This window comes from Phoenix dactylifera, chromosome 1 (genome assembly GCF_009389715.1).
Source record: "Phoenix dactylifera cultivar Barhee BC4 chromosome 1, palm_55x_up_171113_PBpolish2nd_filt_p, whole genome shotgun sequence".
Lineage (NCBI taxonomy): Eukaryota > Viridiplantae > Streptophyta > Magnoliopsida > Arecales > Arecaceae > Phoenix > Phoenix dactylifera.
Window position 1 is genome coordinate 1,957,405 of NC_052392.1, and position 26,285 is coordinate 1,983,689.

Here is a 26,285-nt window from a genome sequence, read left to right on the forward strand (position 1 = left end):
GTTAAGCTTTCAAATGAAACCTAGGGTGTTCAGATTTAGGATAGCCATGCACATGTTTATAATGGGAAGGTAGGACTGAGGCAATGCCACTTTGTACAAGTTTGTGCTGCCATGTATAGTTTCACATGCCTTTATACAGACAGATATGTAGTGGTACCAGCCAGCATGGATTATCCAAAGCAAGGTTTTGAATACCGGTGTCGAACCGCGTATCATTTTCCACTAGAAGGGTATGCTATTGGTACAGTCTGGTATTGACGGTACATGCTGAAAATAACATATTCTAAAAACTAAAAAACCTCCATGCAAACCAGTACGGATGGTATGGTACTGTCGGTCGGTATGCATCAGTATGGACTGATACATAGCCATACAGCTGGTATGCATTACTGCAGCTGTTTTGACATCCCAGAACTTGTACCTATGCTGGTTTCGTGCTGGAATGGCAGTACCGGTCGTACCATCCCACTTCAGTGGTTTTTTAAACCATAATTCATAGTATGCATTATTCTAGCTTCCTAAGGACCATCATAAATAACTGTCCTGGTTAAATTCTGTTGTGTAAATTATTTGAAGTCTTATTCAATACTAGGATTATTTGATTGAAGTGGAAATTATTACGTTTTTTTACATGTCTATTATACGAATCAGATATGTCATCTAGTGACCTTGATATATGCTTGTTCTTAAACTTAGGTCTCCAAACGTGCACGCACTGGCACAACAGAAACAACTGGTCAAGCAGGCACCGTTGTAAGTGCAACTACCCAGGATGCTTATAATACTGAATATAGTGTTGCTGAAGCAAACAATTCAGCCGCTGCAGGAGCAGCAAATATCCAGGTTGGATCTCGTTGGGATTGGGATGATGATGACCGAGGCGTTGGCATGGACATCCAAGCACTCATCTCTGAGTTTGGAGATTTTGGTGACTTTTTTGAAAATGATGTCCTGGCTTTTGGTGAGGTATTTTTTCCCCCCAGGGGCACTGATTGGATTAGAGCATAATATATTGTCTTAAGCTACATGTATTATTGTTAGTAATAATTTGATGTTAATATGCTATATTTTTCACTCTTTGACTTGTATGTGTGCACTTTTATATTTTCCAGCAGTGTCTAACATACAGTTGAGATCAAAAAGCTGGAATGTTATTATCTGAAAAAATTGCTTATATAAGAGAAGATGCATTGAAAGATGGAGATTGGTAGAATAGGAAAATAATGATGATTTATTCTGACTACTGTAACCGTATGGTCCTCTCCAAGGTTTGCTGTCTTGGTACCGGATCCTATACCGGTGCCACACTAGCACAGTGTCGGTACTGTATGGTATTGATTTTTTTTGGTGTACCAAGGTCGGTACGCGACCTATACTAGATACCGGTACTGAACCGGTATAGCATGGTACACCCTGTACTGTCTGGTTCGGGCCAGTATAACGTACCATGGCCCTCTCCTTGTGCTGATTCTTTGACAGCTTCAGTCTAGGAATATTGTCTAGAGTAGTGCATAACATCACCCTGAAATTTGGTTTATTGTTGGTTTGAATGAACCTAATCATTATATGATTATATAGTTTAAGCTCATGGTACTTGTAAGCAAGCTACAGTTTGGTTTATCTTTCAAACTGTTGAAATGATGAAGGTAAATGGGAAGGTTCAATATAGGCTAAGCACATGTCTGCATGAAAGATGCAAATTGAGACAAATTCCCTATAAGGTCCTCTTTTTTAACTATCTAACCTAGTCGTGATTTGAGAAAATCATTTGTGATGGATGCACGATATTTTGCTTCTCTCTATAGTTTTTAAATAGCATCTTGTTTATTATTTATAATATTATTTGATAACAAATGCTGAAGTTTTATTTCTTTTATATAGCCCCCAGGTACTGCAGAGTCGCAAGCTTTTATTTTTCCAGCTTCAGATTGTGGGGATATCAGTGGTAGCCCTATGGGAGGAATGGAAGTGTCACATCAGAAACTCTCTCCTGTTGGTCTTGCATCTTTTGAGGGAATTAACCCCCAATCCACTGCACTTACAGAGGATACTAGAAACCATAGTGCAGAATTTACTAAGGATGCTAGGTCATCTGTTTTAGGAACCCATTCTTCAACACCCTCAACAGGGAAGTTTGACTATCTGACAAAAGCTGAAGCCATGATGACATTTGCCCCAGAATATGCAGCAGTTGAGATGCCTGCTAGCGAGCTTCCAACATCAATTTTTAAAAGCCCATACTTGCCTAGATCTAGAAAGGTTGAGAGTTCACATTCTAGCTCTGTTGCTTATGTATATAATGCAGCACCACCTTCTCCTCGAATGATGACATTAGAAGAAAAGCCTGAGGTGTCAGCTAAACTCAAACTGGGTTCCATGGGGCATGGTGGGAATTTGTCTTTTCAATCTTCAAAATTATACACGCATGTACAGAGTGGGACAAAAAAGACTAACAAGAGATCCGTTAATGATGACGTCTCTTCACGTGAAGGAGACGTTTCATTCTGTTTATCCAGCATAAGTTCCTTAACTACTGTCCCTACTCTCCAAAGGAAGAACCAAAACATGTTGGAGACAGCACATTTTCTGCTGTCTCTGAAGACTGTGCTTGCTACAGAACTTGAATGCACCATGTTCCAAGCTGCCATGTGTCGGATAAGACATACATTATTATCTCTTAGCAATAAAGTTCCTATTGGGTTGAGAAGTGCTATATCAGATCTAGTACAAAGTGACACAAGCACCAAATCCGACATTATGACTGGTAAATATGAGATAAAGAAGAAAGATAACATACCAGTCAGAATAGCTGGTGATAGTGATGGAGGAATGCATGACGGGCCTGTTACTGCACAAGTGGGTGTTTGGCGCTCGGTTGGAGCTCCTAAAGGAACAAAGTCTTCAATTACACGCAATTCTGAAAATTCTTCTTCTTTGCTACTCAGTACATTGCATGACGAGAATTTAAATGTCTATGGGCAAAGGCAACCTCTTCAGGATCTTCTTGATGCTATGGCCTTGTTAGTCCAGCAATCTACTTCCTTCGTTGATGTCTCACTTGATTCAGATGATGGTGATGGTTCATATTGTTGGCTTGCACTACAAGAGCAGCGGAGGCGTGGATTTTCTTGTGGTCCATCTATGGTTCATGCAGGTTGTGGTGGACTTCTAGCCACATGCCATTCTGTGGATATTGCTGGCATTGACTTAATTGATCCACTTTCTGCTGATGTAAGCTTCTGTCTATGATCTGTGATTCAATATTGTTGCTTTTTCATATCATAATTTTGCACAGCTGACTATTTGTTTGTACTTGCATTAATTATTATAGTGAGGCAATCCATTTTCATTTGCTACAAGAATACCATCCTTTATGCAAAATTAACTTCTATATATTGATTAATAAAATTTTGAAGTGTGAACAGACATCAAATTCTTAAGCATGATAACATTGCCCTATAACATCCTTTTGTTTATAATGCTCCTATTGTCATATAACATTCTTTCCTCCTATCAGTTTTGGTCAATGTGGTACAAACTTCCTTCACCCTCACACAATGAAGGCATATTATTACTCATACGGTTCAACATTACCTCCCCAAATTCATCCATCCTGATCTAATTAAATCACACTAGAATTTTTCATGTGCTATGCATGTGGTTATGGAAAGAAAGTGAGCTCAGTAGTCAAGAGGGGCGATCCTGCCGATAGTTGTCTAAGAAGAAAAACCAAAAGAGTGGAAAAAAGAATTGTCAACTTAACGTGAGCCAAACATGGGGGTGGAGTCGCCCCCAGAGTTTGTATTATAAGAAGAGAAGATATGCCAAAGTGTTGTCAGAGGTCATATAATCTCAAGAATAAGCAATGCATATATCTGGTGAAATGTCAATGGCTGAAGGTGGAAAAATGGAGATTTTGCTTCAAGGAATACAAGTAACAAATGACAAAAAAAAGGAAAAAATGAAAGATATTAGATGGTTAACAAGTCAGGAAAAAACCCACTAGGGTTGAGTATGCATTATATAATGATTTATACAATATTGAGTAAGTGATGAGAGAAGAAAAGATTAGCTAAGTTGAGGGAGAGGAAAAGCTGGATATAAATCAAATAAACTCTTGTTAGTTGTTGGAAATAAGAAATCTATTAAGAAGACAAAGGAATTAATTAAGAATTAACATGGTCAGGAAGATGCATGGGTAGCAATATTTGATTTAAAACATTGTGGCAGATATCAGTTCAGAATGAAGTTAGAGTTTAACATCTAACATGTCCTATCTGGGTTCTTGACTTTGTTTAGATAATGTGCTAGATTAGCTGTGACACAAGAGAAAGACTTTTTTATTGAGGAGAAATAAAAAGGGTTGGCCTCTAGGTCTTGATATCGAGCCTTATTTAGCTTTATCTTGAAATAAAATCTATTATATCTGATCTCTCTCTTGGGCTTTCTCCTTGTTTATTGCCATGCCAGTTCATTTGACAAGGGCGTGGAACCTTTAGCATATGATTAGTTTATGCTAGTCATGGAAATTCAAATTTCCCACCTTTTCTAACATATTAAGTTGTTGGAAGTAGGATTACAAATGAGGTGACAAATGATTTATGATGGTGAATTGGTGGTACTAATTGATTTCAATAGTGGTAAATTGAAAAATTCTATTGTTGTTATGTTCATTGTAACATTTGAGTTATGGGGGGCGGATGGCTTGGAATATTGGTCAAGATAATGATGGTTACCTTGAACCTAGTTAATACTTGGCATCATGGTTTAAAGGTTTTGAAACTTTGAAATCAAAATAAAATATTTCGATTCCATGGGATCAGCCAAATTCCAAGGCTACTTTTTGGCCGAATCTCAGTATATGGCCAACAACTCCCTTTTTTTTGCGGGGGTCGTATATTTATTTATTTGAAGTTCAAAAAGTATTAAATTAAGAGTAATATTTGATTTTGCAAGTTTTGAAATTTCGATGTTTAGTGTCCTGATCTGAGACTTGAATTTATTCAACTCTCGAGGATATTACAGTTGAACAAAAAGTATTAATAATATTAAACCATCCTTGAAGAAACTATTTGACCATGTAGAAGGCTACAACATTTCCACGCCCACTAAAGACTCATTATTTTTTCTTTTTTTTTTAATTCCTTGAGTAATTATAAGATTTACAGTTGACTACTACAACTACCTTGATAGAAAGTCTAGAGTAGGGAGGGGGCAGCTCATCTTGCCTTGTAGATCTAACATAACTCTAGAAAGAATAAGCCATGCGCATCAAGGTGATAAGCATAACATCGTTCTCTAGGGAAAAAAGTTGAGAAGGTTAAAGTTTGTGCCTGGATACATTCCTTTTGTATCACTGGTTAATCAGCAAAGAGATTTTTTTCTTTCCTGTATTGGTGACACTTCGTACTGCCATTTTGCTTTCGATGCCATATTAATTTATAGCATCATCAAGTACTTTATATTAGTGACATTTCCTGTAATAGAGTGCTTATTGAAGTCTTTGGTGTTGTTTCCTTCTATGGTTGTTTTTTATGGATATCAATGTGGTCGTGCAGCTTATTGTTTGACTTTCTTTTCTTGCTACAGATTCAAGCATCATCTGTGATTAGTTTGCTGCAATCAGATATAAAATTAGCCTTAAAATCTGCTTTCGGAATTTTGGATGGTCCACTATCTGCGATCGATTGGTGCAGGGGTCGTGGCCAATCAGGTGATTCGAAAGCCACAGGAGATGGATATTCTTTTCAGTGCACTGTAAGTGAAGCTAAAGATTCTTCAAGCACTGTAACCCTGGCTGGAGAGCCAATTAGCCCACCTCAGTCTACCGGCGGTTCATCTTGCATCAGAGGTATATCTTGCTGCCCATACAGGATTCATATTTCATGGTATCTTACTATGTCAACATTATAATTGACTGAGAAAGTACTGCCACAGAGGGAGCAAGAATTGATGAGTCATCTCAAAGGAGATCAAGCCAAGAGATATGCAATTCAGAGTCAGAACAACAAAAAGGCTATTGTCGTTTCAGGCCAATACTTACAATTCTCCCATTACCTGCTATACGTGTTGGGTATGTATTTTTCTTTGGTTGCTTGCTGATGCTAATTTTCCAAATCTTTTTTACTTTGAGCAACCTTATTATGTGAATCCTATATGAGATAGACACATGATATCGTAATGCAATAGGTATCAGGATGATTGGCTGGATATGCCAGCAAAGAATCTACAATTTTGGGAAAAGGGTCCTCTTGAACCTTATGCTTCACCGAAGCCAGTAAGTTACTAAAAGCTAGCTCTAAGTGCCATAAAGAATCAAAATTCTCAAATACTTTCTTGTTTTTTTGGTGTCATCATAGATGTTTGAGTGTATTTTGTTTTAGTAATGCTCATTTGTTGCTGTTGCGCTTGCAGATTATTTTCTATGCTTTATGTCCAGATATTGATCTCCTTTCATCTGCTGCTGCTGATTTTTTTCAACAGTTAGGAACCAGTAAGTCTATTATCTAGTTTTATTATTGATGTATGGTTTTCTCTTTTAGTTTGTAAAGCATATCCTTTTCCAATTGTGATTTATTCTCTTAATTCAGTGACAGTTATGGAAGTGAGACCCAGCATCCTTGGGTTTTCCAGTAGGAAATAACTCGGACACACCAAGGCATAAAACTTTCCAATGATCATTGGGCATCCTGTAGATACATGAACAATATGACAAACTCTAGATGACATCACAGATGTGCATGGCAAATCTTACATATTGAAGTCTCATATCATGGCTAACCATGACTCTAACCATCAAGCCTTGTCCCAACTGTTTGGTTTAGCTTTATGAATCCTCATTTGTGAAAAATTTGCATGCCTTTCTCCTCTAGGTCTATATCTATTTTTGTAGAAAAGACATTTCTAAGTTTTCAGGGAAAATAATTTGCGAATCTTAAATTTGTCATATTAAATTGAATGGGCCTGGATATATGTCTGTGATGTTTTCTGATATTCATATGAGGTTATTTCACAGTAAGTGCTATTCTTCCTAACCAATTTCTTGTTTCTCCAGTTTATGAAGCATGCAAGCTGGGAACACATTCACCTCAAATAGGTGGACAGATGGACCCATCCTCGGCAAAATGTTTACCTTCTGGCCTTGTCCTTGTTGATTGCCCTCAACAAGTGAAGATCGCCAGCAATCATATTACTGCTATCAGCTCAATACGTGATTATTTTTTGGCCCTTTCCAAAGGTTGGAATGTGAAGAACTTCGTTAAGTCTCTTACAAAGGTTATCAAGGAATTGAAACTTGCTCCAAATTTGTCAGTAAATCAAAAAGAAGGAAGTAGTGGGCCTTGTACGGTATGTCTTTATATTCTTATTTTCTGGTACATTAAAACCTCACATTTGATATTTGATGGCAAGATGAAGTTCTTCAGGTTGTTTTTACGAGGCTTGATGGGATAGTTATGTTTATGCCAATTCTTTGTTGATTCAGTGAAGATCTGGAAACATTACATTTTGCTATATGAAAAGGAAATAAGATATGTTGACACATGGCTCTGTCTCATATTACTTGAGATTCTCTATTGCAGCTCATACTTCTGTTGATTCCACTGCCTTTTTAGGTTTTTAATTGCATATAGTCACACTTCTGATTTGAATGTTCTGCAATAATTTATTTAGATAATTACTTTCTTCTGCTCATGAATGATCTGTGATCTTCCATTGTTGGTTGTAAATGGAAAAAAATGTACACATAGAGGGTCTTATAGCTAAATTAAAATAACAGACTTACCTGACTTTCTAATTTGTCCAGGTAGTTTATGTCGTATGCCCCTTCCCTGAACCCAGGGCTGTTCTGCAAACACTGATTGAGTGCGCCAGTGCTCTTGGATCAGTGGTTCTGTCACCAGACAAAGAAAGACGATCTCTATTACATTCTCATGTTGCTAGGGCCCTAAACTGTACTGCCGCTGCAGATGAAGCATCAGCATCAAATGTTGTAATGCTCTCAGGGTTCAGTATTCCTAAGCTTGTTTTGCAGATTGTAACTGTGGAATCTTTGCTAGGAATCAATAGGCCAGTTAATGAGCTCGCTATTTTGAAGGACATTGCATTCACTGTATACAATAAGGCTCGACGAATCCCGTGGGCTGCTCCTGCCTCTGACGTGCTTCAGTCATCAGCTGCCTCAGGGAGATCTCAATCCACATTGATGCATGTAACTTCTCCTATTCCAGGCCTGTGGAAGGACTGTCATGCTCCTCGGTTATCTGGACCAACTCTTACAAGAGAGGCTGAACTTGATTCTGCCTTGAGACCTGGCACTTGGGATAACTCATGGCAACCATCAAGGGGTGCAGGGTTAACTTGCGAGCCAATTAGACCAGTAGACTTGTGTGGTCAGGATGATACTAGGTACATGTTTGAACCACTTTTTATATTGGCAGAACCCAGCTCGGTAGAGCATGGAACCCCTTCCACTGTGTTTGGGAGTGCAGTGTCAGAGACTTCAAGTTTAAAATCTGTTATTGATGACAGTGGCATGTACATGCAAAGTTCAACATCTGGAACGAATGCAGATATTGGAACAACCTCCCTGCTTGATGGATCGGAGCATGACTCTAAAACAGCAAGCCTTCATTGTTGTTATGGGTGGACTGAGGATTGGCGCTGGCTAGTCTGCATCTGGACAGACTCTAGAGGAGAGTTGCTTGACGGCTACATATTTCCCTTTGGTGGCATCAGTAGCCGCCAAGACACGAAGGTTCTCCAAAGCCTTTTTGTTCAGATTCTGCAACAGGGCTGTCAAATATTATCATGTCCATCCACTGATTCTTCTACTGCCAGGCCAAGGGACATAATAATCACACGTTTTGGATGTTTCTTTGAGCTTGAATGTCAAGGTATTTGGAATGCTTAAACTTATGTTATTTTGTAGATTTTGTAACGCAGGTCATGTGTATTCTGTTCTTTCAGTTACCAATTTCTTGTTGTGAACAGAATGGCAGAAAGCTATCTACTCAGTTGGCGGTAATGAAGTCAAGAAATGGCCTTTACAACTACGGCGGTCTATGCCTGATGGCATTCCCTCAACAACTAATGGGACTTCTCTGCAGCAGCAGGAATTGGGTTTAATTCAAGACAGAAACCTACTTTCCTCACCTGGCCCTTCGTTGTACAGCCCTCATTCCAAGTCCAGCTTTATTAAAGGTGGTCTGGCTCAATCTAGCACCAAAAAACAGCTCTTAGCAGGACAGACAGGTGTGGACAGCGCAAGGGGGTTATTGCAATTGGTGCAGAGCATCAGTTTAATTGGAGTTTCTATTGATCATACGTTGCATTTAATCCTTCAACCAGATGCATCTTCTGCCGGTAAGTCCCATCTTTTTTACTGAATTGCAAATGTGTCAAGAAAATCAAATATGCATTTATGAGATATTAGTGTATGTTGCATTTCTTATGTGTTACATGTTTAGGGCTGAAGGGTGTGTCGAGGTGGACCGTTCTTTGCGTGATGCAAATGCGGTTTATATGAGGATGGAAATTGTGTTTTTGCTTTTCTGGATTGGTGGGATCGTCCAGTCATGCAAACAACTGCGAGTCCTGAAATCAACTTTAGCAATAAAATTGAACAATGAAATTGACTGGCTTGGTTTCGTTTTGCAAACCTAAGCCGTAGTCACAGTTTAGTAGATCTATGCAAAAGCTAGTTGTCATTCTAGTAAATCCATGGCTTTGAATGGCAGATGGTCAGTAATTGGCATTTTTCATTTCTCAGCATCTGTTAAAGCCAAAAAACTGCAACTCGTTAGCTGGCTAATGACTCCTTGGCAGACTTGAGACACGGATAGTTTTTGCTCATTAATCTATTATCGAACCTTTTTGAGGTGGCCCCAAATAGAAATGCTTGGTGGATGATGAGCTATAAAGCAGAACTCAAAAAATTGGGTTTTAAAAGTTTTTGAGGTTCTTAAGATTTATCTCAAGCATTTTCTGTGCTCAATCTATTCAGTGGTTGCATGTGCCTTCACTAGTTTGAACAATACTAGCATCCCTGTTGGTTTCTTGTGTCATATTTTTGATACGGTTTCAGGCTTTTAATTTCTTGGCAAGTTGTGTTAAAGAAACAGGAGTCTTTGTTCTTAATCTTCCACCTCTAGAGTTCATCCAATCTATTTAGTGTTTTAAAAAGCGGCTGCAGTATATGGGCGGTCAAGGGACCGCATAGTGCATAGACAACTTGTGGGCTATATATGCAGGTGCATATGTGGTTACCATTTTTAAATATTTAAAATTAAATATAATATGTTAAGTACAATAAAAACAATAATAATGCTATTAATTTTTTATGGATGGATAGCAGCAGTATTAATAACAAAAACAACTAATAATTATTGCTTATTACTTGGTATCTAATATCCAATAAGAATATTTGTATCAGGCCCTCATGGAACCACATCAAACCTAATTATCAGCTTGAACCCGCTTCCCTTACATGAGCCTACATAAGATTGGGGCGTATATATAGCTCCAGAATGATACATGGGCTTACATATGCAGCTTTACAATACAAAACAAGCCATATATGTGGCCATGCAATGCTAAGTGGACTGTCTTTTTGGTCTGCATGCAGTGTAATTGCATATAATACTGTATATTGGTGATACACTGTATTCAAGGTACTCTATACATATATGCAGGTGCATATATGGTAGTATGCACCACATTTTTAAACACTGAATCTATGGACATTATAAACTCATGAATTTAACACATGCATTATCTTCTGCTGTCTCAATAGTATGAATTCTTAGCTTTTGTTATCATATCCTAACTTATCTTGATTATTGATATATCAGCGCTCAAATCAGTCACATGTTGCTCGAATATAATTAACTATATTTAAAATATTTTAGTAAGACTGCTTATCCAAGTTATGAAATTTTGATTGTCATATGCATGGGGAATATTCATTTTTTTAATATAATTTTACTGCAAAATTCTGGTCATTATGGTAATGATGTTTGATACAGGTGGAGGATCTCAGAGCACCAGCAGCTCAAGCCTTTCAGGCTACTTGGAAGGATTCACACCAGTGAAGTCTCTAGGGTCTATGCAGGAATCTCTTCTCCTAATCCCCTCGCCCAGTTTGCGCTACCTACCTTCAACACCCTTGCAACTTCCCACTTGCCTGACTTCGGAGTCTCCGCCCCTTGCCCATCTCTTGCATAGCAAAGGGTCTGCAGTTCCCCTGGCCACTGGATACGTCGTTTCCAAAGCAGTCCCAACCATGAGAAAAGACCCAACAGAATTGACAAAGGAAGATTGGCCTTCTATTCTTGCAGTCAGCCTCGTTGATCACTACGGACGCAACAATAACAGCATCCAAGAAAAGATGGTCCGAGGTGCTGGTAACATCACTGTTGGTAAGCAAGGTAGGAGTCTGAATCCGGAGGCCATCAATAGGGACTGTGAGATGGAGACGCATTTGGTTTTAGAGTCTGTAGCGGCTGAGCTTCACTCTCTTTCTTGGATGACTGCAAGTCCGGTGTATCTTGAAAGGCGCACTGCACTACCTTTTCACTGTGAAATGCTTCTAAGACTAAGAAGGCTACTGCACTATGCGGATAAAGAGTTTTCTCGGCCACCAGAAAAGGCACATCAAACTTAGACAAGCTTACGGTCTTTAGGCAGTCTATAACACCAAATTTACCAGCTGATTTTCTCTTCTAAACATATCTTGTACATTTTAAGTTGCTCCTAACACCAGGATGCCCGGCAGGCTGCTACTGATAATTTTGATATTTTGGGTTGCCTGGAGATGTAATATATATCTATTCTTGTAAGTATAGTCATCACATTCAATTGATTTTCACTGAGGATCTCATCTGTATCATCTCATTCTGTATACTTGTGTTTTTTTTTTAACATGCTTCCTTAAGCATATTGCTGTATGTGTTGTGATATTTTGGTTTAATCCATCATATTGAGGAATCAGTTGCATTCCTCAACGGATCTCATGTCTTTGTTTCGTTCTTTGGGAAAAAAAGGCCCATAGGTAATGCGCTATACCAAAAAAAAAGAAGGGACAATTATTAGTTGGATCAGGTTTACTGCTGACCATTAATAGTTTAATCGCCTTCCCTTCCTTTCTTATTATTACACATAAAAGAGGAGGGAAAAGGGATTAAATTATTAGATTTCTCCAAAACAGCGACAGCCCTCTTTCATAAATCTTAGATTCCTTGAACTCCGCTGGCTTTGATCAGAGATAATTATCAAAGATATTACCAGTGTGTTGGTGACAACAGGGTCGTCTGGATCAGTTCTAAGCTGTAGCTACTTTATCAGCAGGGCACCTTCGTTCTTGCTGCAGCACAAGCGGAGAGTGTGAATGACTGAGAAAATAACATATGGAGTCTCTCAATTTCCTTTTGGATGCAGGGATTTTGACGGTGAAAATGGGTATTTTCAAGATGGGCTCGTTTCGTTTGCTGAAAGCATTTTTCCTCCTAAAAATATCATTTTTGGAAAGCAGATTTTTAGCAAGAGGATGCCTAGAAAAGTACTTTTGGCATGTTTGGTTGACCATGGAAAAGTGACAGATTTCCAAAGTATATGTTTGGTTGACCATCCGCTTTCTTGGAAAAGATATATATAATTTCTATTATACTTTTAATAAAAATTAGGTCTTTAATGCCTCTTTAATGTTTTTTTAATGCTGAAGGGTCTTTTTGGGAAAAAATAAAAATGGAGTGATTCCCACCTCATGGAAAAGACTTTTTCATGAAATGTGGGAATCATATTCCCATGGGAATACAACTTTTCCATCTCTCTCTTTTGAAAACTCCAACCAAACAAGAGACATTTCATTACTTTTCCGTTGACCACATTTTCCTCCTCCTTTTCCCGTATAATATCGTAGCTGCTCATGGTTATTTTGGCCGATTGATCTTCCAATATGCTAGTTTCAACAATTCTCGTTCCCCGCGAACCAAACGAGTTAGTCTTTTTTGGATGCGGGGATTGTTTATAGGGTCGCAAATGGGTCGCTTGACCTGATATTCTTGGGTTTCAGGTCATGATTTTGGACCCGAAAACAATCCAACCTGATCAGGGTTGGGTTGAGCCCGTTCAAACTTTGGGTTGCAACTGGATTTGGTTTAGTCTGCAACATGTGTAAAGCTTTTAGCAATTCTTTTACAGCTGAAAATTATGAAAGTTGGTATCAAACGCAAATGACTAACCGTTTTTGAAGCGAGCTAAATGTTTTGATAAAATAAACATGAGTTTTCTTTCCAAAAAGCATTCTTTGTTATGGTAAAAAATGGATTCTTTTAGCATCAAGGTTTACGAATTAGAACTATAAAAAGTAAATGCTCGATAAATTTGAAACAAACGATAAAATTAAACACAGCTATATGAGGGGCGGTGAAAGCAGGTGGAATCAATCGCAAAGGATGAGTTGAGGCTGAGGTTTAATTGAATGGAATGAGGAAAGGCTAGGGAGAAGATGAAGGGGTTTATAAATGATTTAGGTTTTTGGATCCGGTCGTCCGATCCATGCTGGGTTAAGTATATTTTGGGTTGAGGCAAAGGGTTAGGTTGGATCCGGTCAGAAATTACAAAACCTAAACTCGGATTGATCTTAAAACAAATTTTTTACCTTGACCTTAAAGTAGAACTAGTTTTTGACGCCAAACAGCCCCATGGATTTTCACAAGCAGGTCCAACCAGGTCCCATCCAATCTTTGGATCATGAGTCAACTTCACCAATTTTCAGGTCTAGCTGGCAAGAAGTTGATTGATCCATATCCTTAATATCAACTAAATGCCATATATACATCAATTTTATCTAAGAAATGTGAGCTTCGGTTCACCTTTTTCCTTCAACATATAGATTTTACCATTGGTTGGAGCTCGGCATGCAGAGGGATGGCAATTGTATCCACTCACGATAAATGGCTTTGGATGGGATATTTTATAATTTGGTTGGGATTGAGTTCGCTGAGACCAATTTGACTATTAATAGGGCAGATACAGATATGGCTCTTTGATCAAATCCATTCCATGTCTTTATGATAGTGATAATAATATCATGGTCCATGCCTTAATTGAGGCATGGTTTGATGATTGGAAAATTAGGTATTTAATAGTTTGAAGAATAAATGGCTTTTTCCCTTATCTACTCTTTAATTTGAGCAAGAAGCAGGAGGGCAATTTCATCTTTATAATAAAATCCAAATCACCATGTAATCCAGTTCACTTTGTTCTGTGAATTTATCCCTCCAATCAAATACTAGACAAAGCTATTTCGCAAGATAGGTTCAATCCCTCAATAATACGCAGTATAATACGATTCCAAACTTCATGTTTCTATTGTTGTCCTATTGCGTATCCCTTTTGCAACATGGCTGGGCCACATCATTGACATAATAAGCTTTGTTTTTATTATTTGATATGTCTAGCATTTGGTATTATAATTATCTAGATCTAAATTTTTGGGAGCGCTTCATTGAGGAGTCCAAAATAGAGCCTCCGCTTGGAAGGTAGGCCAAGGGTGATGATTAGGTGTATTTCTGATAACACCACATGCTTTTCCCACATTTCAAAGTTATTTTTTATTATTTGCAATAAAAAATGATGCATATATAGGAAGAGAGAATGATTTGGCTACACTCAAATGGATCTCCACTCAGATTCAATCAGATCTAAATTAGATGATGGAATTTCACGTCGATGACCAGATTATTGGATATGATCTACTATTTCTGAAGTACTTATAAATAAAAAATCACATGACCTTGAAATTTCTAACTTATGCATTGAGTGGTAAAAAGGCTGGATAGTTTCAATAAGATGAAATAATATTTTTTTTAACTGCTTGATGTATAAGTTAGGGTTATACAAATCATCTGATGGTGGGTGTGTAAGTGGTTTAGAGATAGAGATATATTCAATAATTTATGCAGGCAATAGTTTTCTTCAAGTCATCAGTAAAATTATTTTCACTCGAATAGGAGCTTTTGAGAAAATTAATGCAAATAAAAGTTGATCGAAAACCCAAACTAAGAGAGAAAGAAAACTTCTAAAATTAGATTCTTAATACATGATTATTAAAGAAAATATGTAGCAAGGAGGATGGGGAGAATTGTAACTACATCTTGCTCCTGTCTGTCATCTATTCCAATTGCAGCTTAAAGGTGCAAAATCTAAGATAACTCAAAATGGAGAGGAAACGAAATGAAAAAAAAAAAGCAATTTAAAGGATTTCATAACAGTGTACGAAGCACATCTTTTTCATGGTTCAATACAATCTCTTGTAAGAAGAGGGCGAAGACATTGACAAAGAATATTCTTTATAAATATTCATATGTTAAACTTGGAGTTGCTTATCTAATTGACCTTAACTTGAAACTTCATATGCAACATATTTTTGTATACTTTATAATTAAGTTTCTTCCTGGTGGCCCACAATGAGTGAGATCCCTACTTTTATAGGCATCGCTATTAAACATAAGGTTATCATGTGGCTGTAGTTTAGTGGTTAGAATTCCACGTTGTGGCCGTGGAGACCTGGGCTCGAATCCCAGCAGCCACAGTAATTTTTTTTTTGAAGCTTTTGAATTTGATTTTCAAGTAATTCAGTAATTTTTATATATAATTTAGTATTTCTCATCTTATAAGTTAATAGTCTTATTATTTTTATAAGATGGTCGAGCCAGCTTCTATGGTTTGTAGTCAGGCCAAATGCCTCAGTCCACATTAACGAGAGCATCTAAATAGCTGTCTTTCAGCTCTTGGACAAACGATTTGATCCAGCACAAAAGCTGACGCCCCCCACCATGGCTGTCGGCTGGGGAAGAAAACAATTCCTCCTTAGCCATCGAACGTACCATTCTTAAAAGAAGATCACATGAATAGTTTTGGTTTTAGCTAATCTACTTTCAGTCTAGAATTATAGCAGCACTTGGGTACAGGTAAGAATGCCTATTTTCGGCTGCTATGACATGATTTACAGCAGAATAAAGCTCTACCAGTAGGAGAATCTCGAGTATCTCGCAACACCCTTGACCATGATGACAGCTTCAAGTTGTCCTCTTGTGACAATAAGTTGACGGGCGCACGCCTTTTAAAGGTGTGGGTCTCGATTTCTATTGCCCACCAAATTTGGTTACATTAGGATGGATGCTTGTGGAGCCGAATATATAGGACATGTGGAACTTCAGGTAGCAACGCAACTAGTCATGATTAAAAGTTCTTGAGCAGTCTTCAGACTAAAATCTGGGGCTTAGGGGAATAAAAAGAATTTGTATAGAGCTACCCTATTGGATACACAACACATATATATACATGAAAGTATGTATGTATGCATCCGTGCATACACGCATCTATATATACATACACACACATAAATATATGCATACATATATATCTATATATACACATACATACAAACATGCATGAGCTATGGTTTTTTATCGATAACTTGAGACGGAGAATAAACTCTTGTGTAATTGTCGCTAGACTAGTGGTTACATAGGGTTGGTTGGGGATACAAACTTTGTTGAAAAAAAATAGAGGAATCAAGGAAGAGAATAGTAGTATATATAATGGTTATGGTGATGAAAGAAAACTGAGTGGCTTGGATCTAATCTTGTATATTTAGAAACTATCAATAGTCATTTATGAAGAGAGGCATCCTTTCACCTCTCTCTATCAACAGTCACTTATGAAGAGTTGCATCTCTTCACCATCATATCCCTCTATTAATAGTTACTTAGAAGGCGATGCATTCTTTCACCATCATGTCTCTGTATTAGTAGTCACTTATGAAGAGGTGCTTCCCTTTATCATCATGTCTTTTTATTAATAGTTATTTATTTGTGTACATGTGTGTTTGTATGTATGCATATATGTATATATGTATGTATACACATATATGTACCTATATAAATACATACAAGGATAAGCTATGTTTCTTTTATTGATAACTTGAGATGGAGAATACACTCTTGTGTGATTGTTGCTAGACTAGTGATCGAACAAGGAAGGTTAGGAATACAAAATTTCTTGAAAAGAAATAAAGAGAAAGAAGGGAAGAGAATGGTAGTATGTGTAATGGTTGTGGTGATGAAAGAAAAGTGAGTGGCTTGGATCAAAATTTATGTATTTATAGACTATCAATAGTCATTTATGAAGAGGTGTATTCCTTTCTCATCATGTCTCTCTATCAATAGTCACTTATAAAGAGGTGCTGCCCTTCACTATCATATCCCTCTATCAATAGTCACTTAGGAAAAGGTGCCCATGGGATTAAATCAAATGGCCACCAATCACATCCCTTCACCATCATATCTTTTTATTAAAACCATTATCATGTCTTTTCATAGCATCTCTTTATTTCAATTTCTAATCTATCTATCCATGTGAGAAGTCCCACACACTAGTTTTCCATCTCATATATCCATCTTTACAATGTTTGGATGCATTCACCTAGATTTCATGGTAATTATTATGTGATCTTGCATCGTGTGACTAAATAACATACACAATTAGTATGTATCTTCATTTTTAAAGAGGAGAGAGTATTTACCCTTCTCAGGTTCAAAGTCAATATTCAAGTACTCAAATCAAAGATTCATGCAGTCAATCATCGTATATACTAATAAAAATGCCTAGAACCAAAAATCACAATTATTTTATGATCTCTAGCCTATGCATTGAGTGAGTGCAAAAACATATAGTTAAAATAATATAAAATCATATTTTATTATGATCTCCGTATTGAAATCTATTTATTTTCAATCTATACATACTTTAATATACATAGATTATGATCAATAAAATAGATTCTTAATATAAAATTTTATTGTATTCTTTAACATGCTAGTATAATAAAAACTATTCATTTGTTGTTTCTACCTGATACATAAGTTAGAGATAACCAAAATACATAATTTTTGATTTTTAGGCATTTCTAGTGGCATATATCATGATCAATAATATGAACATTCGATTCTAGTACTCGGACGTTGATTTTAAAATTAAGAGTGGTAGATACCTTCTACTCTTTGTAATACATATACAATGGTATGCCTAGAGATACATGAACTAGCATATTTCTTTCACATGCTTCATTTAAATCTCAACCATGATACAAAAAGGAAATGAAGTTGATGCTATTAGATTTTACCATGTCCAATATGAAAGGAGAGGATTAGTGTAACTCAGAGGGGATTGGATTAAAATATTCTACTTTGCCCTAGCCAAGCTAGCACCATATTAAATTTGGTAATAAGGTAAGTACTTATAGCTTTTTCTAATAAGGTAAATCCTCTCACTCTTTTAGCAACGGAACATAAATCCAAGGGTTCTCATGCATTTGTTTTCATTTTTGTGTTAAAAATCCGTTCAAGAGGCAATGCAAATAGTCAGAGACTTCGCAGACTTGAAGCTAACGTTAGCTAATAGTAAAAATAATAATAAAAAAGATTAACAGAAAAGAAAACAAGGAACAGCTGTTGGACTTTTGTTCGCTTCTGCGACTTGGTTGCTAACTTGGTGCGGTTTGTTTGGCTGCTCGCCAGAGGCCATGGTGGGATATTCATGTGCCCACCGAAGAAATTACAAAGAAAGAGGAGAGCTGTACGAGAGGAATGGCCCCCTCAAGCAGTCAACTGGGGAGAGAGATGTGGCAGAACTCGGACGTCCTTTTCGCCCACCCACCGAGGAGAAACCATCGACCTTCTGCTGTCGGCCATGGGTGTCAAAATACGCTCCGTTCCAAGTGCTCTTTGCTCGGAGCGGTAGTGGGGGTGGTGTGTAGCACTGTGGTTTCAGATCTAAGAAAGGTTTACAAATCATTTCCAAGCTCTAGTGTTTTCATCATTTCGTTTTTTTTCCTTCCTAAATTTAATTGAGAGAAATCCAACCCAGTTCATTAACAGTTAAACGTACGCATGCGAGAGTCCTAGCCCACACGTAAGGGAGAAAAGCATGCATCCGGCCGTGGGGATTAATTTGGCCTTTGGACCACCTGCAGGGGGTGAAATTTTCAACGCTGAGAAATATTCTTACACCAGCGGCAAATCCTAGTTGACCGACTCTACAGGCTTGAAGGATGGTGATGCGAAAGCCTGATCGATCGTCAAGGCCCGATCCATCAGACCGGCCTAACCTAAGCTTAACCTATCGCTGCCCCGTACGTGCTTTGCACGTATTGGGCAGCAGAACTCCGAAACCCTAGGTCATCTATATAAAGAAAACCTCTTGCCTCCGTGACCCTCCATCGTTGAGCATAGCCTTTCCTTCTCTTTCATTTCCCTCTTTGAGTTTGCCACTTCTTAATATGGTGCCCACTAGAAATCGGGATCACAATGCTCGCAGGGAGCGAAGAAAGAGCCTAATCTCCTCCCTTATTCTTCTTCTCATCTTCCCTTATGTTGGAGCTTATTCTTCTTCCCATCTTCCCTTATGTTGGAGCTCAATATCACCGGTCGAGAAATTCACCGAAAATTAACAAAGAAAACCATCCTATATATGTTATGCCCCAGATCTAAAGCATGACACGACAGTGCTACCGTGGGATACAACCCATGATAACATGAAGCCAACCATTATATCTTAGCTTTCAATCCATCACAAACAAAATATAATAATTAAAAGTCAAATTTCATCATCCAATAAATAAAACCAATACTAGTTCAGAGCGTCTAAATCCAACTATAGATACCAAACTTATAATTCTCAATATTTAAAAAATAATTAACTACAAATTCATAGTCAATTAAAATACTAAATTCTTCTACAAAATTTTTAAGTTTGCTTGTGCGAACTTCAAGCCTGGACCATCCTTCATTCCTATCGACCCTATTCGTCTGAAGAGAGAAAATAAAAAATAAAAATATATGAGTGATACAGCTCAGTAAGTAAACTTTTCAGTATTTTATTGGATCAAGCATAAGTTTTTGCACAAATCGATACATCATAAAGTGAAAATAACAATTATTGCAAAATAGAACATTTTATAGTAGATAATATTAAAACAAGTCATAAAGTCAATCATGCATGCATAAATCATTCATTTTCATAAACATGGTTTCAACTTTATTTACAGATAAATTCATAAATTATTCTTTTCTCATTTAGCCATATCACAATTCAAAATATTGCTCATAGATATTCATGCTATGGTCATTTTATATCCTGACAAGGCCATAATCGACAAACACTAACCACTATTATCCATTGATAGGGTCGTATGCCAACTACTATTATCCGTAGGGTCATATGCTAACTACTATTATCCATTGGGAGGATCGTATACCAACTACCATAACCTGTTTGCAGGGTCGTATGCTAACTACTATTATCCGCTGATAAGATCATATGCCAACTAATATTACTCACTGGCAGGGTCGAAACTGGATATCAATCTATCCCACTTTAAGAAGCCATACATAGCTATCTGAGAGTCTTTTTACTATAGTTCTTAAAATAATTTTTCTTAAGTTATATTTCTTGAATTATATATGAATAAAATACTAAATGGCTTTATAGAGTTTATAGCCCATAAATAAGCATTTAATAATAGAATAATTATGAACTTATTTTTTTATAACAAAAACATAAATTTCATAAATATAGAGTTTATAGTTCATAAGTAGTGCTTAACGGTAAAACAATCATGGAATCATTATTTTTGCAATAAATCATGAGTTTCATAATATTGTATGCTTGATTTTTGATTTTAAGAAAACATGATATCATCAACATTTAATACTATTTTCATATTTTTTATAATACCAAAAAATAAGTAAAAATTTGAAAACTAATAAAAAGTGTTAGGGTTACTTATAAATTCAAAAACTAGTAGGGGGTATAAAATTTACTTATCTCTTTCGTCGTAGACTGTTAGACTTTGTTAGACGATTTTGCTAGACCTATTTAAAATATTAACAACAAAATTAATTTTTAAATAATAATTTTAAATAAATAATTCGAGAAGACTTGATCGAGCATACGGTGGTTTGGTGTGGGTCAAGTCTAGATGTTTTTCTCAATGAATTAGTCTCAATCAGGCCAAGATCAATCAACATAGTTCATAAATGGGGGTTTCAGGGATATTCAACAGGGTTGTAGTGATCGGTTCAATAGGCGGCCCGGGCACCAAGGCGGAGCAAGGCCCTTTGCAAGGGTCAACTTGGGTCCATAGGATAGGGAGATAGGACTCGGTTCATGGATCCATGGGTCTTCTTAGAGTGAGAAATAGGAAGATGAGAGAGAAGAAAGAGAGAAAAAATAAGAGAGAGAAATAAGAGAGAGATGGTCCTCCCTCTCTCCTTTTCTTCTTCTCCTTTTTCTTTCTTCTTTCTTTCTTGGAAGCAAGTGGGTGGTTGAAGATGGTGTCGGGTTACCCCCGCACGTGTTGCGACAATCGCAGCAGAAAGACACGTGCAGGGTCGTTCATCTCATGAACGTCCTAGAGAACGTAGATTTCAAAAAAAATTTAGAGTTCTCTAACTCAGATTTATGAAATCTAAAGAAAAGATTAAAATTAAATACTAGATTAATTTTCAGATCTATTACAATTCTTAATTGTAAAAGATTTATAAAGATCTAATCTTTACCTTTGAGCGGGTAGAACTTCACCGCCATCTGATGATCGTTGGATTTGGTTCGCTTGAAGCCGCATAAGCGTCCGGCCTCTATAGGGGTATCCACACGAAGTACAGATCGCTCCAAGATCTCACCGGGGTGCTAGCTCCCTTGCAGATGGCTGATTTCCTCTCTTTTTAATCAACCCTTTGACTGCTTTGAGAGGAAGAAGAAGGAAAAAGAAGAAGAAGAGGACACAGCTCTCTTTCTTGCTCACGCCAGGAAGAAGAAGGAGGAAGGGGGTGGGTGGCTGATTCTAGAGAATTTTCAATTCCAATAATGCCTCACGCCTGGCCCCCATTTTTAGGCATCTCATGCCCATTCAAATAAGAAATAATTTCAATGATAAATCACTCCTTGATTGATCCCTCCAAATTCTACCACACTCCTTACTTAATTTTATCACACCCCTTACTTAAAAAGGATTGGAGAGAATCTAAGGGCTTAGCTTATACCGTGTGGCAATCCACGTGAAAGAGGAGAAGGAGCGGATGCCCTCCATATGGCATGCGGGACCAATGTAGGAAAGGAGGGGGACGCCCCCCTCCTTTCTCTAGGCGTGTGACAAGGAGGAGGGGCGGACGCCCCTCCTTTTCTTCCCTGTGTGGCCCGCATGAAGGATGGGATAATCCCATCCTTTCATGCTCAAATTTTCTAATCCAAATTAGAAAATTTTTGGTCCCTCTTGATCGGTTGAATTCTAATCCAATTAGAACTCAATGTGTCCTCCAATTTGATTCATATGAATCCTAATCCAATTAGGATCCAAATTGGACTTCATGAATTAAGTTCCTTATCTAATAAGGAGTTTTTAATTAATTAGGCCTTCCCATCCTTATCCAATAAGGTTAAGCCTAGTTTTATTAGGTCCAATTGAATCAATTAAAGAACTCCAGAACCCTAGGCTCATCTATATAAAGAAAACCTCTTGCCTCCATGACCCTCTATCGTTGAGCATAGCCCTTCCTTTTCTTTCATTTCCCTCTTCGAGTTCGCCACTTCTTAATATGGTGCCCACCAGAAATCGGGATAACAATGCTCGCCAGAGCCAAGTAAGAGCCTAATCTCCTTCCTTATTCTTCTTCTCATCTTCTCTTATGTTGGAGCTTATTCTTCTTCTCATCTTCCCTTATGTTGGAGCTCATCACCAGTCGAGAAATCCACCGAAAATTAACGAAGAAAACCATCCTATATATGTCACGCCCATCCAAAGCATGACACGACTGTGCTACCGTAGGATACAACCCACAATAACATGAAGCCAACTATTATATCTTAATTTTCAATCTATCACAAACAAAATATAATAATTAAAAGTCAAATTTCATCACCCTATAGATCAAAACCATTACTAGTTCAGGGCGTCTAAATCCAAATATAAACACCAAATCCATAATTCTCAATATTTAGAAAATCATTAGCTACAAATTCATAGTCAATTAAAATACTAAATTCTTCTACAAAATTTTCAAGCTTGCTAGCATGAACTTCAAGCCTATACTATTCTTCATTCTTATCGATCCTATTCGTTTGGAGAGAGAAAACAAAAAATAAAAATATGCGAGCGACACAGCTCAGTAAATATATTTTTCAGTATTTTATCGGTTCAAGCATAAGTTTTTACATGAATCGATGCATCATAAAGTAAAAATAATAATTATTGCAAGATAGAACATTTTATAGTAGAATATATTAAAATAAGTCATAAAGTCAATCATGCATGCATAAATTATTCATTTTCATAAACATGGTTTCAAATTTATTTTGCAGATAAATTTATAAATTATTCTTCTACCATTTAGCCATATCACAGTTTAAAAAATTGCTCATAGATATTCCTGCTAGGTCATATAATATCCTGACAAGGCTGTAGTCAACAAATACTAACTACTATTGCTCATTGGTAGGGTCGTATGCCAACTACTATTACCCGCAAAGTCATATGCCAATTACTATTACCCACTGAGAAGGTCGTCTGCCAAGTACTATTATCCGCTGGTAGGATTGTATGCTAACTACTATTATCCACTAGTAGAATTGTATGCCAACTACTATTACCCGCTGGCATGGTCGTACGAAACTGAATGTCGATCTACCCCATTTTGAGAAGCCATACATAGCTATCTGAGAGTCTTTGGGATGAATGCGGTTCGCCCTCCCTTGGGCCAAGCTTGGGCCGCTCAAATGGATCAGGCCTAGGTGGGCCTTCACCATATGCATACCCTATTCTGACATTGTTTTTCTTCTTTCCAATTGTCTCCATCGCCAGCCATTCCCCTACTCGACTATCGTTGGGTTGTTGGCTCTGCCGCCACACCTCACTAGATTGCCGTCACTACCACCCTCTCCCTTTCTCTTCTTCTTTCTCTTCTTCGGTTCTTCCTAGGGAATTGCAAAAGGTCTTCCTCTTCTATGCTGCCAAAAAAAAGAAATAAAAAATCTCATCCTTACCTTTCTCTCTCCTCTTCATGATCCATGGGCCCCACCAATAGGATCTGCTATAGCATAGGTAGACTACAGTAATAGATCCTGGCCCCTGGTCATCGGGCATCATGCCAGATTCCATCTCGGCCCTTGCAAGGTACTTTTAGAATTTGGTCATCATCGAGTTTTATTGAGTCACCTAAAACCTAGTTGATCTTGATCAGCTGAGTTCATCCTGTTTGCACCAAACCATGTAGTTGGGCATAGCTATCTAGCCTATTCTGTCCTTCCTACAACTTGACTCGAGCACAAAGCCACACATCATGCAGTATCCTAAATTGGGTCATTTTGCCTAATTTTAACCCGTTTTCAATTTATAGAGTTTCAAAGTTGTTGATTATGGATTTTAGTAGCTTTGAAAGAATCAGATGATACATATAGTTGAACTTTGAAGGTTCAAAATGGAAGAGGTATGTAATCTTGACACCTTTTACCAGTTTTTCGAACGACTGGTTGTTTTATAATGAAAAGAATGATACTACATTTTTCTTAAAATTAAGGATCATAAACTCATGATTTATTGCTAAATAATAGTTTCATGACTATTCTAATATTAATGACTTATTTATGAAATATAAACTCTATATTTATGAAATTTATATTTTTATTATAAAAAAGAATGATTTCACGATTGCTCTATTGTTAAGGACATATCCATAGACTTTGAACTTTATAAAACTATTCAGCATCTTTAATCTTATTTATTCATGTATAATTTAAGAAAATATGATTATAAGCTCTCAGATAACTATTTATGACTTTGCCAGTAGGTTATAGTAGTTGGATACAACCTTTGCTAGCGGGTTACAAATAGCGTGGCATATGACTTTTGCTAGCAGTAGCTTGGCATACAACCCTCACCAGCAAGTCGTAGTAGCTTGGCATACAACTCACACTTGCAAGTTATAGTAACTTGGCATACAGTTTTCCCCAATGGATTATAGTAGTTGGCATATAGTCCTCATCAACGAGTTATAGTAGCTTGGCATATGGTCCCACCAGTGAGTTATAGTAGCTGGCATATTATTGATTATGGTTCGCTCACGGATATAAAGTGATCTTTGTATTTAGTCCATGAGAAGTATTATGAATTATGATGCGGCAAAATGACAAAGGATTTAGGACTTATTTATAAAGTTGGCATGATTTATGACTTTGTTTATGCTATGCACTTGGAACCATATCTATGAAATTTGCATGATTTATGTATATGCAAAATCATGATTGATTTTTAACTTGTTTTATGACACTATATATGTAAATATTCTATTTTACAATGGTAGTTATTTTCTTTAGATGATACATTGGTTAATGTAAAAGACTTATGCTTGATCCGTAGTGTACAATTTACTTACCAAATGGTGTAGCTCATATCTCTTATATTTCTAACTCTTCAGATGACTAAGGTTGCTAGGAGTAGGAAATGATTCAGGCTCAATGTTCATACGAAGAAGCTTTTGTGGCAGAATTTTAATTTATTAGTTTATTATGGTTTTAGTTGATTAATTTATAAATTTTGAGGTAATAGATTTTCAAATATTTGGGAATTCTATATTTAATTATTTATTTAATGAATGATAAATTTGGATCTTTTGTTATATTTTATTTTTGATAAATTTTTTATAATTCGTGCTATCATAGATGGTACCCTATCATAGAATTATCTTGTTATCTTGCAGATTTGCAGCGTGACAGATGGAACCGGTCTCTCAAATCTAACATCCTAATGCCCGTGGACTAGACTTGAGACTAATTCCGAACCAAGATAACGACAGCCATGAACGTCTCTCCTGGAAAACTACTCGACTAGGAAGACCCTTAAGAGCCTGTTCTTCATCATATTTAATTATTTTTCGTTACATCAACAAGAAATTTTTCTCATCAACTTTGCGTTGATTAGGTAAAAGGTTGACTCTTGCTAGAGCCATTACCCTTTGCCTAATCTTTCATTTTTTTTTAAAGAAAAAGAATATTGGAGATAGATGGAGTTAAGAGCAGACCCAAGACTGTCTAGTCCTGAATCCACGCTACGCGTAAAGATGAAACTTTCCAACTTCAGCACTCCTCTCGACGACTTGGCTTCTGATTTTGACGTTGCATTTCTAGTTTGGAGTATTTTCTCATATTTGGCATGGCGTTTGCAGCACACT

General features: G+C 37.1%; 1 protein-coding gene and 1 non-coding gene across 3 annotated transcripts in view; both read left to right on the forward strand.

Moving 5' to 3' along the window:
* The window catches only part of LOC103720139 (mediator of RNA polymerase II transcription subunit 13), a 32,236-nt gene extending 20,291 nt beyond the window's left edge, over nt 1-11,945 (forward strand). Inside the window, exons 14-23 of one of the 2 annotated variants that reach the window (XM_008809716.4) lie at nt 697-966; nt 1,882-3,231; nt 5,590-5,851; nt 5,938-6,073; nt 6,190-6,277; nt 6,415-6,493; nt 7,055-7,347; nt 7,805-8,894; nt 8,992-9,363; nt 11,025-11,945. In XM_008809716.4, coding sequence (XP_008807938.3) covers nt 697-966; nt 1,882-3,231; nt 5,590-5,851; nt 5,938-6,073; nt 6,190-6,277; nt 6,415-6,493; nt 7,055-7,347; nt 7,805-8,894; nt 8,992-9,363; nt 11,025-11,662 — 4,578 coding nt within the window. In that variant the 3' untranslated portion in view covers nt 11,663-11,945. Of the gene's footprint in view, nt 1-696; nt 967-1,881; nt 3,232-5,589; nt 5,852-5,937; nt 6,074-6,189; nt 6,278-6,414; nt 6,494-7,054; nt 7,348-7,804; nt 8,895-8,967; nt 9,364-11,024 lie in introns of those variants that run through there. The other variant, XM_039123529.1, reaches the window with a different exon arrangement.
* Nucleotides 11,946-15,520: 3,575 nt separating this feature from the next.
* Nucleotides 15,521-15,592, forward strand: TRNAH-GUG. The gene has a single exon. It is a non-coding gene; the product is annotated as a tRNA-His (tRNA).
* Nucleotides 15,593-26,285: the final 10,693 nt, after the last annotated feature.